General features: G+C 44.9%; 1 protein-coding gene and 1 long non-coding RNA gene across 4 annotated transcripts in view; one reads left to right on the plus strand and one right to left on the minus strand.

The window, feature by feature from the left end:
* The window catches only part of LOC132712653 (uncharacterized), a 54,795-nt gene that overhangs the window by 28,843 nt on the left and 10,626 nt on the right, over positions 1 to 15,326 (plus strand). The window contains exons 3-4 of the long non-coding RNA XR_009623316.2: positions 13,375 to 13,787; positions 14,765 to 14,852. This is a non-coding gene — a long non-coding RNA (uncharacterized LOC132712653). The remainder of the gene's footprint in view (positions 1 to 13,374; positions 13,788 to 14,764; positions 14,853 to 15,326) is intronic.
* Positions 1 to 15,326, minus strand: part of BMAL2 (basic helix-loop-helix ARNT like 2) — a 36,853-nt gene that overhangs the window by 15,381 nt on the left and 6,146 nt on the right. For all 3 annotated transcript variants that reach the window (XM_034434794.3, XM_034434791.3, XM_034434793.3), the window contains exons 2-10: positions 15,121 to 15,253; positions 13,389 to 13,427; positions 12,394 to 12,432; positions 11,612 to 11,769; positions 10,252 to 10,331; positions 7,177 to 7,269; positions 5,748 to 5,865; positions 3,930 to 4,073; positions 822 to 1,056 (exon numbers count right to left, since the gene is read on the minus strand). In XM_034434794.3, coding sequence (XP_034290685.2) covers positions 822 to 1,056; positions 3,930 to 4,073; positions 5,748 to 5,865; positions 7,177 to 7,269; positions 10,252 to 10,331; positions 11,612 to 11,769; positions 12,394 to 12,432; positions 13,389 to 13,427; positions 15,121 to 15,200 — 986 coding nt within the window. In that variant the 5' untranslated portion in view covers positions 15,201 to 15,253. The remainder of the gene's footprint in view (positions 1 to 821; positions 1,057 to 3,929; positions 4,074 to 5,747; positions 5,866 to 7,176; positions 7,270 to 10,251; positions 10,332 to 11,611; positions 11,770 to 12,393; positions 12,433 to 13,388; positions 13,428 to 15,120; positions 15,254 to 15,326) is intronic.

The following is a 15,326-nucleotide window of genomic DNA, read 5'->3' on the forward strand; positions in this document are numbered from 1 at the left end:
CCTTTTGTAGTACGTACAAAATAGAAAACACATTAAGATAGATGATCCGATCTGGTGAAAGTCATCCCCTCCCCTGCATACAAACTCACACACACACACACACACACACACATTTGAAATTTTTATAACTTCTTAGAATCTTATGAGAATAACTTTAATTAACTAGAACCTGTCAGTTTTCAGTAAACTTTATAAAACTTTTCATTACACTTGACAAAAAATTTAAAACAACACTGGATACAGCCAGAGTGGGGTTTCAAATAATTTTACCACTGGTTCACCGCACACCAAAAATGTGACAGCACACCTTCCACGCATATATGCAGAATTCCGTGCGTGCACGCTTAGAAAACGTGGCTAAACAGGATGGCATAGCACCGGAGAGGTCACCACAATCGGTTCTTCTGAACCGGTCTGAACCGGCCTTAATACCACCACTGGAAACAGCATTGACTTGCTAAAGAATTGCTTTATTTTGCCAATAGTTTACTAGAAGTACCGTGTTCCCCCCAAATAAGACCCTGTCTTATATTATTTTGAACCCTGAAATAAGCACTTGGCCTTATTTTCGGGGAGGCGCATGGAGCAAGGAGCCATTTTACCTGATTTCCAGCTCTGTCTACCTAACCCTAACCAGAGCAAATATTTTTGGGGAGGTCTTATTTTCGGGGGAGGTCTTATTTTCAGGGGAAGGTTTATTTTCAGGGGAGGTCTTATTTTCGGGGGGAAATGGTAGTATAGAAAATAGAATTCATATTCTAAATATTGAAACTTTATAGTGCCTTCTAACCAGGAGGTAAGACAAAACAAAAAATGCTTACCGTTGATCTACGAATACAAATTTCCCGTCCACGGCAAAGCGGGTTACAAATTCCGTGGGCTTGACTTTAATCTCAAAGCTTTTTTGTGGAATGGTGTAAGGGTGTAATCGGCCGATTGCCACCAGGCAATTAAAATTACCGCCCTCTTTCTCCGTATCTTCTTCAATCCCCACCTCATTCATGGACCAGCTTTTCAGGTAACCGGTGCAATGAATGGTACAGTACTTTTTATGATCTAGGAGAGTCGAAACAGAAATGATTTTGATTTTTTTTTTCCCTGAGAATTTCTGAGGGCAAGAGCAGGAAATCGATGCAGGAGGCTACAACGTTTATCATTAAGATTCAGTTTTTAAGCATTATTCAATATATTTGATCCAAGGAAGTGTCCTTGTAATTTTACAAAAACATCGGGGCGCATACATACATAAGCATACATGAGCCATGATGGCGCAGTGATTAGAATGCAGAATTGCAGGCTAATTCTGCCCACTGCCAACAGTTCGATTCTCACTGGCCGAAGAGCTATTCAGCCTTCCATCCTTCCGAGGTCAGAAAAATGAGGACCGAGATTGTTGGGGGCAAAAGGCTGACTCTAAACAGCTTAGAGAGGACTGTAAAGCACTGTGAAGTGATATATAAGTCTAAATGCTATTGTCCGTCCTTCCTTCCTTCCTGCCTTCCTGCCTTCCTTCCTTCCTTCCTTCCTCTTATTCCCTTTCTCATTCTGCTTCCTGGTGGCGCAGGGGTTAGAATGCAGTATTGCAGACTGACTCTGCCCACAGCCACCAGTTTGATCCTGATAGGATCAAGATTGCCTTCCGTCCTTCCGAGGTTGGTAAAATGAGAACCCAGATTGTTGGCAGCCTTATGCTGACTCTGTAAAATGCTTAGAGAGGCCTGTAAAGAAGTGTGAAGTGGTATATAAGTGCTATTGGGAAGGAAGGAAGGAAGGAAGGAAGGAAGGAAGGAAGGAAGGAAGGAAGGAAGGAAGGAAGAAAGGAAGGAAGGAAGAAAGAAGGAAAGCAGGCAGGCAGGCAGGAAGGCAGGCAGGCAGGAAGGAAGGCAGGAAGGCAGGCAGGCAGGCAGGAAGGAAGGAAGGAAGGCAGGAAGGCAGGCAGGCAGGCAGGCAGGCAGGAAGGAAGGCAGGCAGGCAGGCAGGAAGGAAGGCAGGAAGGAAGGCAGGCAGGCAGGCAGGCAGGAAGGAAGGAAGGCAGGAAGGAAGGAAGCAAGGAAAGAAGGCAGGCAGAAAGGCAGGAAGGAAGGCAGGCAGGCAGGCAGGAAGGCAGGCAGGAAGGAAGGAAGGCAAGCAGGCAGACAGGCAGGCAGGAAGGCAAGCAGGCAGGAAGGAAGGCAGGCAGGCAGGAAGGCAGGCAGGCAGGCAGGAAGGAAGGCAGGAAGGAAGGAAGGAAGCAAGGAAGGAAGGCAGGCAGGAAGGCAGGAAGGAAGGCAGGCAGGCAGACAGGCAGGAAGGAAGGAAGGAAGGAAAGCAGGCAGGCAGGCAGGCAGGCAGGCAGGCAAGCAGGAAGGCAGGAAGGCAGGAAGGCAGGCAGGCAGGCAGGAAGGCAGGCAGGCAGGAAGGAAGGCAGGCAGGAAGGAAGGCAGGCAGGCAGGAAGGAAGGAAGGAAGGCAGGAAGGAAGGAAGGAAGCAAGGAAAGAAGGCAGGCAGGAAGGCAGGAAGGAAGGCAGGCAGGCAGGCAGGAAGGCAGGCAGGAAGGAAGGAAGGCAAGCAGGCAGACAGGCAGGCAGGAAGGCAAGCAGGAAGGAAGGCAGGCAGGCAGGCAGGAAGGCAGGCAGGCAGGAAGGAAGGAAGGCAGGAAGGAAGCAAGGAAGGAAGGCAGGCAGGAAGGCAGGAAGGAAGGCAGGCAGGCAGACAGGAAGGAAGGAAGGAAGGAAGGAAGGAAGGAAAGCAGGCAGGCAGGCAGACAGGAAGGAAGGAAGGAAGGAAGGAAGGAAGCAAGGAAGGAAGGCAGGCAGGCAGACAGGCAGGAAGGAAGGAAGGAAGGAAAGCAGGCAGACAGGCAGGCAGGCAGGAAGGCAAGCAGGCAGGCAGGAAGGCAGGCAGGCAGGAAGGCAGGCAGGCAGGAAGGAAGGAAGGCAGGCAGGAAGGAAGGAAGGCAGGCAGGCAGGAAGGCAGGCAGGCAGGAAGGAAGGCAGGCAGGCAGGAAGGAAGGCAGGAAGGCAGGAAGGCAGGAAGGAAGGCAGGCAGGCAGGCAGGAAGGCAGGAAGGCAGGAAGGAAGGAAGGCAGGCAGGCAGGAAGGAAGGAAGGCAGGCAGGAAGGAAGGAAGGAAGGCAGGCAGGAAGGCAGGCAGGCAGGAAGGAAGGCAGGCAGGCAGGAAGGAAGGAAGGCAGGCAGGCAGGAAGGCAGGAAGGCAGGAAGGAAGGCAGGCAGGCAGGCAGGAAGGCAGGAAGGCAGGAAGGAAGGAAGGCAGGCAGGCAGGAAGGCAGGAAGGCAAGCAGGCAGAAAGGAAGGCAGGCAGGCAGGCAGGCAGGAAGGAAGGAAGGAAGGAAGAAAGGAAGGAAGGAAGGCAGGCAGGAAGGCAGGCAGGCAGGAAGGAAGGCAGGCAGGCAGGAAGGAAGGAAGGAAGGAAGGAAGGCAGGAAGGCAGGAAGGAAGGCAGGCAGGCAGGCAGGAAGGCAGGAAGGCAGGAAGGAAGGAAGGCAGGCAGGCAGGAAGGCAGGAAGGCAAGCAGGCAGAAAGGAAGGCAGGCAGGCAGGCAGGCAGGCAGGAAGGAAGGAAGGAAGGAAGGAAGGAAGAAAGGAAGGAAGGAAGGAAGAAAGGAAGGAAGGAAGGAAGGAAGGAAGGAGCGAGCTATGGTGACACAGTGGTTAGAATCCAGTATTGCGGGCTAACTCACTGCTCATTCTCAGCAGTTCGATCCTGACCGACTCAAGGCTGATTCAGCCTTCTGTCCTTCCGAGGTCAGTAAAACGAGGGCCCAGATTGCTTGGGGGCAAGAGGCTGACACTGTAAACCGCTTAGACAGGTTCTGTAAAGCAGGGGTCTCCAACCAACAGTGCAACTTTCAACCACATCATAGTACATCAGGATTACCAGTAAACAGTTTCTCTGAAAGAAAACCGTTTTTTTTTTAAATAATTCAACGATACCTTTCTTTTTTGAGTTGGACGAGGGCTCCTTCTCTTCCTTGACCACGTTTTTGGTGTACTTGATGCGACAGAAAAACGAACGCCGAGCACCCGAATGCAGAGGGGAAGACCCCGCTTGGAAATCCATGCGAACTTGCAAACCAGCTTTTCAAGTTGCGTCGGAGCAGAATATACAAACATACGTTTGTAACAGAGCTATGAATATTTTCGCAACACTATCACCCAATGCAACTGTCCCAGACCGACGAAAGACAAGCACAATTTTTAAAAATAAATAAAGAAACAAATCAAAAAGAAAGAAACCAGTCCACATACAGTAACAAGAAGGGGCTATTTCAGGGGTGAAATCCAGCAGGTCCTGACAGGTTCTGGAGAACCGGTAGCGGAAATTTTGAGTAGTTTGGAGAACCGGCAAATGCCACCTCTGGCTGGCCCCAGGAGTGGGGTGGGAAGGGAGATTTTGCAATAGCCTTCCCCTGGAGTGAGGAGGGAATGGGGATTTTGCAGTATCCTTCTCCTGGAGTGGGGAGGGAATGGGGATTTTGCAGGATCCTTCCCTTGGAGTGGGGAGGGAATGGGGATTTTGCAGTATCCTTCCCCTGGAGTGAGGAGGGAATGGGGATTTTGCAGTATCCTTCCCCTGGAGTGGGGAGGGAATGGGGATTTTGCAGTATCCTTCTAGAGTGGGGAGGGAATGGGGATTTTGCAGTATTCTTCCCCTGGAGTGGGGAGGGAATGAGGATTTTGCAGGATCCTTCCCCTGGAGTGGGTAGGGAATGGGGATTTTGCAGTATCCTTCCCGTGGAGTGAGGAGAGAATGGGGATTTTGCAGTATCCTTCTCCTAGAGTGGGGAGGGAATGGGGATTTTGCAGTATTCTTCCCCTGGAGTGAGGAGGGAATGGGGATTTTGCAGTATCCTTCCCTTGGAGTGGGGAGGGAATGGGGATTTTGCAGTATCCTTCCCCTGGAGTGGGGAGGTAATGGGGATTTTGCATGATCCTTCCCCTGGAGTGCGGGGGGGAATGGGGATTTTGCAGGATCCTTCCCCTGGAGGAGGGAATGGGGATTTTGCAGGATCCTTCCCCTGGAGTGGGGAGGGAATGGGGATTTTGCAGGATCCTTCCCCTGGAGTGGGGAGGTAATGGGGATTTTGCATGATCCTTCCCCTGGAGTGCGGGGGGGAATGGGGATTTTGCAGGATCCTTCCCCTGCCACGCCCACCAAGTCACGCCCACCTAGCCACACCATGCTCACCAAGCCACGCCCACAAAACTGGTAGTAAAAAAATTTGGATTTCACCACTGGGCTATATTACCCAGCTTCGGCAAATTATCGCTAGAAATTTGGCAAGTTAAATGCAGGCTGATTGCCAAGCGTCGAAAATGTGGTCATGTGACTGGGGGGGGGGGAGCTGTCAGAACTGGATCGTAAGAAGCTTTTGCGGGGTGGGGGTGGGTTGCCCTAATTTGAGGACTAGCTGTATGTCAGGCCTTTTGTACTAAATGTAAGAAGAAAATTTAGAATAGGGGTCTCCAAACGTGGCAACTTTAAGGCTGGTGGACTACAATTCCCAGAATTCCTCAGCCAGTTTGGATCAGGGGGTCTCCAAACATGGCAGCTTTAAGACTCGTGGACTTCAACTCCCAGAATTCCTCAGACCCCTCATTCAGAACATACATATTATTCATTTCTGCACAACATGCTATATTTTTATTCATTTATATCCAGAAGCGTTCATACGTGCATGATTGGGCTGATACACACTGCGGAAAAATATTGCCCCGTCTTATGAAATGATTTTTTAATTGCATCCTTACTTTTGGTATCGATCAGTTTTTCTCTGGGCGAAGCATCTGAAGAGGACAGCTGTTCTTTGACTTTGGCCACGTCCTTCGGGTGAAGATAGTCAAAAAGGCTTTGCCCAGTCAGATGTGCCTGAGGGAACACAACGTGGTAAGATTACTGACCCCGCCTCAACCATCTTAGTCAAAGAAGCCAATAAAAAAACTTGGGAGTCTAATGTTTGAGTGATTAAATAATTTCATCACTGTTATCATCTTTTCAATTCAGTAGAAATATTTGGTTTTTTTAGGCCCTGTTCTAATAGTAGAAGTTATTTTATTACAGTCACAGACCAACATGGGTAGGGTAGGATAGGGTAGGGTAGGGTAGGGTAGAAGAGGAGAGGAGAGGAGAGGACAGAAGAGAATACAGAAAATAGAAAATAGAATATAGAATATAGAATACAGAATACAGAATACAGAATGCAACAGAACGGAACGGAATGGAAAAGAGTAGAGTAGAATGCAGAAGTAGAATAGAATAGAATAGAATAGAATAGAATAGAATAGAATGGAATGGAATGGAATGGAATGGAATGGAATATGGAATATGGAATATGGAATATGGAATATGGAATATGGAATATGGAATATAAAATGGAATGGAATGGAACAGAATAGACTAGAATGACAATTTAATAATTGGTGGTGACTGCCGGTGGGCCTGTCAATAAAGTCTGCCTAATTTAGTATAACAAAATTTACCTACCTTCAAAGAGTACATTGGACTGATCTGATAATTGTACATTAAAAAAAAAATCAGTGTTTCCCAGATATTTTATCAGCTTGAGATGGGTCCATGAGTCCTTATAGAAGGACAGTACAATATAGTTTCAATTAAGTAGAAACATTTCTTCTAAAGGTAAAGGTTCCCCTCGCACCTATGTGCTAGTCGTTCCTGACTCTAGGGGGCGGTGCTCATCTCCATTTCAAAGCCGAAGAGCCAGCGCTGTCCGAAGGCGTCTCCGTGGTCATGTGGCTGGCATGACTCAACGCCAAAGGCGCACGGAACGCTGTTCCCTTCCCACCAAAGGTGGTCCCTATTTTTCTATTTGCATTTTTTACGGGCTTTCGAACTGCTAGGTTGGCAGAAGCTGGGACAAGTCACGAGAGCTCACCCCGTTACGCGGCACCAGGGATTCGAACCGCTGAACTGCCGACCTTTCGATCGACAAGCTCAGCATCTTGGCCACTGAGCCACCCTTAATTTCTTCTAAGCTCTATTATAATAACCTCATTTCAATCAATGCCCGTCAAGATACTTCCATGCTGTAACCATGAGCACGGAAGGCCCATGTCTCAAATAACACCATTTGATCCTCGCTCTTCTGCCCAGAGCTTATATGACATTTTACAGCAAATTCAAGGCTATTGATAGAAGAGTTTTAAATACTAGGCTACCTACGGGGTCATAATTAAGTATCTTGGAAACCGATTCGGAAACAAACAGGATTTTCCCTCTGTCGCATCCAACCACGAATAGGAAACCATCGGCGATCTATAAATGAAGGAGACCAAGATAAAACTGTAATGGAGACAAGCAGGCAGTTCTGTAGTAAGAAGTCAGGTCAGGATAGAAGAAAGCGACATTAAAATGCTGGTATTAGCGTTTTCTAAGAAAAAAAGAAATCAGCACCATGTTTCGCCCTGAAGACAGACAGACCCACAAACAGTTGTGATATTCCCTTCACCTCCTTTTAGCAACTAAGGTTTTGCTCCTCCCAGTCACAATCACAGGAATTTGTAGACTATACATTTCTACTGTAAGCTATACCTTTCCAACGTCGCGGAGTTCTTGGTTGTCTCTGAGCTTGGCTCTTTCTTGAAGACGTTTCATTCAGGGGTGAAATGCTCCCAGTTCGGACCGGATCGCCCGATCTGGTAGCAATGGCGGCGGGTGGTTCAGAGAACCGGTAGCAAAAATCCCTGCCTCCCCCCCCCATGCCCAGCTGAGCCGCGCGATCATCAGAGACTTTTTTTTTTATGTTTAAAAGCATTTTTTCAACCTTCTTCAGCTGAAGAGGTTGTAGAAAAAAAATGCTTTTAAAAGCCTCTGACGATCCCAGCTGAGTTGCCTGATCGGCAGAGGCTTTTTTCTCTTTTAAAAGCCTCTGACGATCCCAGCTGAGTTGCCTGATCGGCAGAGGCTTTTTTCTCTTTTAAAAGCCTCTGACGATCCCAGCTGAGTTGCCTGATCGGCAGAGGCTTTTTTCTCTTTTAAAAGCCTCTGACGATCCCAGCTGAGTTGCCTGATCGGCAGAAGCTTTTTTCTCTTTTAAAAGCCTCTGACGATCCCAGCTGAGTTGCCTGATCGGCAGAAGCTTTTTTTCTTTTAAAAGCCTCTGACGATCCCAGCTGAGTTGCCTGATCGGCAGAAGCTTTTTTTCTTTTAAAAGCCTCTGACGATCCCAGCTGAGTTGCCTGATCGGCAGAAGCTTTTTTCTCTTTTAAAAGCCTCTGACGATCCCAGCTGAGTTGCCTGATCGGCAGAAGCTTTTTTTCTTTTAAAAGCCTCTGACGATCCCAGCTGAGTTGCCTGATTGTTAGAGGCTTTTAAAAGCATTTTTAACGATGAGGACAATTCATCAGTGGAACGGAAGTTGCCTTCAGAAGTTTTGGGTGCTCCATCGCTGGAGGCTTTTAAGGAGAGGCTGGCAATCATTTATCTGAAATGTTATAGGGTCTCCTGCTAGAGCAGGGGGTTGGACTAGAAGACCTCCGAGGTCCCTTCCAACTCTATTCTTCTATAATCAAACAGATCCTAAATTTCTCTTCATCAGCTATAAGTCAGCCATTTTCATTTTGTTGCCTTGCAATCTTAGAAATGGGCTTCCTAAACTTGATAAGCTCTGGGCTAAATCAGAGTTTTAGAATTAGCCCCATGGTATTTATAGAATTTATCCTCACTTTCAGTTCTATATTTTAAGCCTCACGATCTCTACGTGTTGTGCTGGGATACGATGTGCGGTTACTGAAATAAATCCTGATTCAAGCCAATCTTCTTAATTATTTGCTGACTAAATACAGCTCAAGTTCTGGGGATTTGAATCGCTCGGATTTAATGGTGTGATTTTTTGGGGGTGTGTGGTTACTTTAAATGACTTTCCAATGTGCCCTCAAGAGAAAATTTATATCATGGAGATAATCAGTCTGATCCCGTATGTGCTTTAAATGGCACAGATTGCATCTGCCTGGTTTCCTTAATTTAATATTAAGTTCACTGATTTATTCCTTAAATAGTGTTAAAAATTAAAATTAACCTGTGACAGTCTCCTTCTTTTATTCATTCCTTAAATGGTATTCAAATTTTAACTAAAACTGATGTGTGACTTAGCCTAGCTCATTTATTTACCTTCAATACGGTAGTGTTAAAATGTTAATTAAAGCTAATCTGTGACTTTGTGTAGGTCATTTATTCCTTAATAGTGTCAAAATGTTAATTAAAGCTAATCTGTGATTTAGTCTAGCTCATTTATTTATTCCCTAAATAGTGTTAAAATTCTAACTAAAACTAATCTGTGATTTACTTTAATTCATTTATTTATTCCCTCAATGGTATTAAAATTTTAATTAAAACTGATTTGTGACTTAGTCTAGCTCATTTTTTTATTCCCCAAATAAATGTTAAATTTTTAAATAAAACTGATCTGTGATTTAGTTTAGTTTAGTTCATTTATTTATTGCTTCAATGGCATAAAATTTTTAATTAAAACTGATTTGTGACTTTGTCTAGCTCATTTTTTTTATTCCCTAAATAAATTCCCTAAAATTTTAACTAAAATTTATCTGTGACTGAATCCAGCAAGCAGCTTACTAAATTTCATTCGACTTACATCTTCATCTGCAAACTTTTAAAGCCCCAATTTGATGCAACATATATTTTAAGTCTTGTTATAGACTAAGACACAGGGGTGAAATCCAGCAGGTTCTGACAGGTTCTGGAGAACCGGTAGCAGAAATTTTGAGCAGTTCGGAGAACCGGCAAATACCACCTCTGGCTGGCCCCCGAGAGGGATGGGAATGGAGATTTTGCAATATCCTTCCCCCAGGAGTGGGGAGGGGATGGGGATTTTGCAGTATCCCCTTCCCCTGCCCACCAAGCCACGCCCACAGAACCAGTAGTAAAAAAAAATGGATTTCACCACTGGTAAGAGGAGTACAAATTAAGACATTTCAAATGTGAAAACATCCAGACTGGAGTTTAAAAAGACTTGTCCCAATTTTTTTAAAAAGGAAGAATTGGAACATTATTCTGCCTGCAGCTGAAGTGTTCTTTGAAGCTTGTAATATTTTTCATATTCAGAATATTTCCAGATGCAGAATGGAGCCGTCTCTAAAGCCACAGGTCAAAAAGGGGCATTTGCACATCTGTTTATGAATAGTTTTGAAACTGGGATCTTGACTATAATGCAGGTGTAAACCCTGTTGGCAGATGCTGCTTGCAGAAATAGCAAGGTCCCTCTCTCCACCTTTAATTTACCTTAAGGATGAGGTGTTGAAGTTCCTCGTCCTGCAAAAACGAAGGCTTATACCTAACTTCTGAGTAAGAACCGGTGGAACCTGCAAAATAGTTGTGAGAGAAAATTTAGGTAGAGAGGGAGGGAAAGAAGGAGAGGGAAGAGAGGGAGGGAGGGAAGGAAGGAAGAGACGGAAGGAGGGAGGGAGGCAGGCAGGTGAGGAGAAGGGAGGGAGGGAGGAAGAAGGAGGGAGGGAGGGAAGGCAGGCAGGCAGGCAAGAAGGGAAGGAGGGAGGAAGGAAGGAAGGAAGGAGTAGGGAGGTGAGGGGGCGGAGGGAGGGAGAAAAGGAAAGAAGGAGGAAGGGAGGGAAGGAAGGAAAGGAGGAAGGCGAGTAGAAGGGAGAGAGGGAGGGAGAAAGGAAGGAGAAGGAAGAGAGGGAAGAGAGGGAGGGAGAGAAGGAAGGAAGAGACGGAAGGAGGGAGAGGCAGGCAGGTGAGGAGAAGGGAGGGAGGAGGAAGGAAGGGAAGGAAGGGAAGGAGGAAGGCGAGTAAAAGGGAGAGGGGGAGGGGGAGGGGGAGGGAGGGAGGGAGGAAGGAAGGAAAAGGAGGAAGGCGAGTAAAAGGGAGAGAGGGAGGGAGGGAGGAAGGAAGGGAGAGAGAGAGAGGGAGGGAGGAAGGAAGGAAGGAAGGAAGGAAGGAAGGAAGGAAGGAAGGAAGGAAAAGGAGGAAGGCAAGGAGAAGGAAGGAAGGGAGGGAGGGAGGGAGGATGGACTCCTTAATTAACTAAAACAAATACACGACACAAGCACTTATTACAACTCAGAAGTGGCATTCTAAATCACTTTTCTTGTAACGCCCTGCTGATAAATTTAAATGAAGTTAAATCACTTTTATGGAAAACCCGCGTGAGATTTTTTTTCAGCCATATCCATATGAACCCAAGAACAAAACAGACAGGCAGGATGAAAGTCGCTGACCTATTTCATTCATTAGTTAAAATGCCAGGAGTATTAAAGATTGAGTAACGCTCACTGCAAGGTGAGTTAAGCACTGATCTATTCTCCTTGGCGCAATATCAGTAAAGTGTGGGAAGAATGATTGTAGCTTTCACCATCTGAACTGGATTGATTACCACACCAACTTTAGACCTTTTTTTATATATATAAACCCAGAGTAAATAATGCGAATATATCTGCTGAACAAAACTCCGCCTTGGTGACAGGGAGGGCATCCGGCCAGTAAACTTTCAGCTCCATTCAGTTGCCCAGGCTCCATCCCAATGCAAGGGATTATGGGATCCTTAAAAAAGGATGGTGATGATGATGATTCAAAAGGACAGCTTCTGAATCAACATTTGAAATTTTTGATAATATTTCGTACTTGCCTTTCATTGACTTTACATGCTGGACAGCCATTCTTAAGACGGTGAGCTTATCCAGTTTACGAGCCACCGGACTGCATTGAGGTATCATAGCCGATAATTCTTCTATCAGGTTATTCATTTTGTCTCTTCGTCTTTTCTCTGTTTGGCTGTGAGCCTCCCTAAGTGGGGGGGGGAAGAAGACCCAAAATCAGTGGTGGGTTTCAAAAATTTTTTACTACCGGTTCTGTGGGTGTGGCTTGATGGGCGTGGCATGGCTTGGTGGGTGTGACTTGGTGGGCGTGGCAGGGGAAGGATACTGCAAAATCCCCATTTCCTCCCGATCAGCTGGGACTCGGGAGATAGAGAATAGATGGGGGCGGGGCCAATCAGAATTTTTACTACCGGTTCTCCGAACTACTCAAAATTTCCGCTACCGGTTCTCCAGAACTGGTCAGAACCTGCTGGAACCCACCTATGCCCAAAATGTATTTCCCAATTAAAATTATCTCTCTCTCCACACCACTAAAATATTGTTGGCCAATTGCTACAAAGAAGCTCATATTTTCTTTCATATTTAAGTCATTCTTAAATATGAAACTCTGGGGGGGAAATTGCAAAGCTGGTGTCTATAAAAAAAAATAATGATTCTATGCATTTAAAAAGAAAAAGAAAAAGAAAAGTACACAAATTACTTAAAAAAGAAAGTACACAGATATCTCTTGTTTGGGTACCACAATACCCAAAATTAATTTTAAGTTTTAATTTTCCTTTGGAAAATAAATTATGATCTAATTTGTAGGTACCTGAAATACTTGATTTTCACATGCTCTTCATCTTCACTCCTACGAAAAAGGATTAAAATTAAATGTAATGCAGCTGGATAAACACGGAGATTGATTCTACAATAATATACTGCTTATTACAAAAACATTTGCCCATGGTGGATGCTTTAAACACTTGAAATAACTTATCTAGTTCCATGAAAACAGGATAATTTTAAAAAAAAACAAGTTGTAAGAATATATGTTTATATTAGATAGATAGATAGATGATAGATGATAGATGATAGATAGATATAGAATTTCCCCAGATATTCTTCCATAGTGCTAGAAAAAAAAGTTTCTTTATATTTATATCAATGAAATACAAACAAGATGTTATTAATTAGCGGGAATAAATATTTGAATAATCATTAAAAATTGAGAAATCATTAGCAGAATTTTCTAGCTGAAAAGTATTTTAATTTTAATTAGAGTTTGAGAGTAACCCAAATATTAAAAAGCAGAGAAATTTCAACCATCTAAAACATGAGGTAGTCCTTGATTTACATCTGTAATTAAGTCTGGAATTATAGTCGTAATTGTGTGTGTATACACAGTCCTTTTAGATAAACTTTTTCAAATGCAATTCTAAAAAAAACTGGTCATAAAATGAAATTTGGAGTTTTCCACTTCTATATTTTACTGTTAGATTATCATTACTTCTTCCAATCGACTAACCACCATTTAACTCGAGTTTGTTTGAATCAAGAACACTGAAAGTTCTTTTGAACTTGGTTTGTTTGAGCACACGCCCATAAGTTCTAAAGTTTTGAATATTTTTTACTAGCCAAACTAGAAATAGTCACTTGTGGTCCAACTGTGAAGCAATATTCTGCCTAACCATTTTAACACGTTTCGTAAAGTTCTGAGCATTTCCAGCTAATAGATTTTACTTAATGTTGGGTACGTAACACAGCCAAGAAGGTAAATTTCATCTCACTCTCTTTTTTTGTTTTATTTTAGAGAAAACATTCTACCTGCTCTGGAGATCATCGCCCTCAGTGTCACAGGTATATCTAGGGAAAGAGAATTTAAATTCATCAGAAGAACGAAAAATCAGTACAACTGAAAATAAATTATGATTTGAAGATGAAGGATCTTGCAGGTGACTAAACTCCTTAGAGACAATACAAGGTAGATTTGCGTGATTGAGATGAACTAGAAAGCAGGAAATAAAAGCCAGCTGATGGTCGGAGCTACCGGTTTGCCCGAACCAATCCGAACCAGATGAATTCCACCTCTGATTGCAGTGTCCCAGCGTCGCTTGATCCCGTTTTGCGACCTTCTGACCAGCAAAGTCAACGAGGGAGCCAGATTCATTTAACAACCGTGTTACTCACTTACCCACCGCAGTGATTCACTTAACAACGTGGAAAGTAAGGTCATAAAACAGGGCAAAACTCACTTAACAAATGTCTCGCTTAGCCACATAAATTTTGGGCTCACTTGTGGCCGTACAAGTGAGGGCTACCTGTAACGCAAAGCACGTTTCCTTCGGAGATTGAGTTTATTTCATAAACTCAAAAATAAAATTGACCATGGGGCTATGAAAAAGAGCAAGATCCCAATCCTCTAGCAGAGGGGTGAAAGAGCCACATGTGGCTCCAGAGCCACAGGTTGCTGATCCCTGCCCTAAACCATTCCAGACAATCATATAACAGATTCTTCCAGGAAGTTTAAAGGGCTTTTCCGCCCCTGGATTCCTTTCCTGCCCTTTCTCCTTCCCTATCACACACACGCACACACTTCGAAGGGGCGGAGTGCAGTTAGGTTAGTGTTGTGGCCCACCAGCAGCCTGCACGGATTGTGGCTGATCCCGATGACGAGGAGGCTGGTGTGGTGTCACGCCAGCAGCCTGCATAGCCAGCGCTCGCGTCGAAGAGCGAGGAGGCTGAAGAGGATGTGGTGCCAGAGGCAGAGACTCAGCCAGGGCCTTCAGAACCTCCAGAGGCTCCTTCAAGTGGAGAGAGTGAAGTGGAGGAGCCTCTCCTCAATGCTCGAGCACGCAGGGCTGCCAAAAGGCAGGAGTGGCTACTCAGGAGGACGAGGTCTACTCGAGAGTAGGGCTTGAGGATAATTGGCCACTCCCTTAGCCTATTTAAGTCACACGCAGCTAGTGCGTTCTTGCTGGAAACAACTATTATTATTATCAGAGTATTTTGGTTTATCGTATCTTGTTTTCTGGGCTGGTTGCCAATCTTTGCCGGTCTTGTTTATTCTTGCTACTTAATAAATTTGATAAGGACCGTTGGTGTGTGTCAATATCCTCGGAAATCCGGAGCTGGGGCAGAACAGTTATTAAGTGAACCCAAACTGGGAAGAATCTCAACATTAATCATTTTGCTTCTTCCAGGATTTCTTGCAGTTTCGCCGGCGTTTCTCCCCAGCCAGACATCTCCAATAACTACCCTAGCAGCCCAGAATACTACTTTTCCCCCCAGGTACGACCATTGTATGTTTTTCTCTCTCTCTCCTGTCCTGCAGGTGCCACAGGGTGAGTTGCATATAACAGAAAAATAATAAAAATCAGCACCGGGGGCCATCCGATATTCGGCTGCTTCCAGGAAAATCAATATCCATCCCATAAAAACAGCCGAGCTTCCAAATCCAACATCTGGGGGTGTGGAATAATAGGCACAGTTCAATGCCAAGCAAAATCAATCCAGGGTGTCGTTTAACAACAACAAAAAAGTAAATATTCACACTTACTGAGTATCGGAGTCGCTCCCTTTTCGCTTTCTAGGAAATTCCGCCGTAAATGAATTTATTGAAGGGGCCACGGGAGACATGATGTTTGAGCCTGCCAAAACAACAGCCTGGTTTCCTTCCCCGGGAAGATTATCTGAAAACAGACAAAATATAGCATCCAAGCTGAAAGAGGAAGGGGTTGCTATTGGAATTAATTTGCTGAACTG

The sequence above is a fragment of the Pantherophis guttatus genome, chromosome 7 (genome assembly GCF_059756535.1).
Source record: "Pantherophis guttatus breed Tessera chromosome 7, ASM5975653v1, whole genome shotgun sequence".
Classification (NCBI taxonomy): Eukaryota; Metazoa; Chordata; class Lepidosauria; order Squamata; family Colubridae; genus Pantherophis; species Pantherophis guttatus.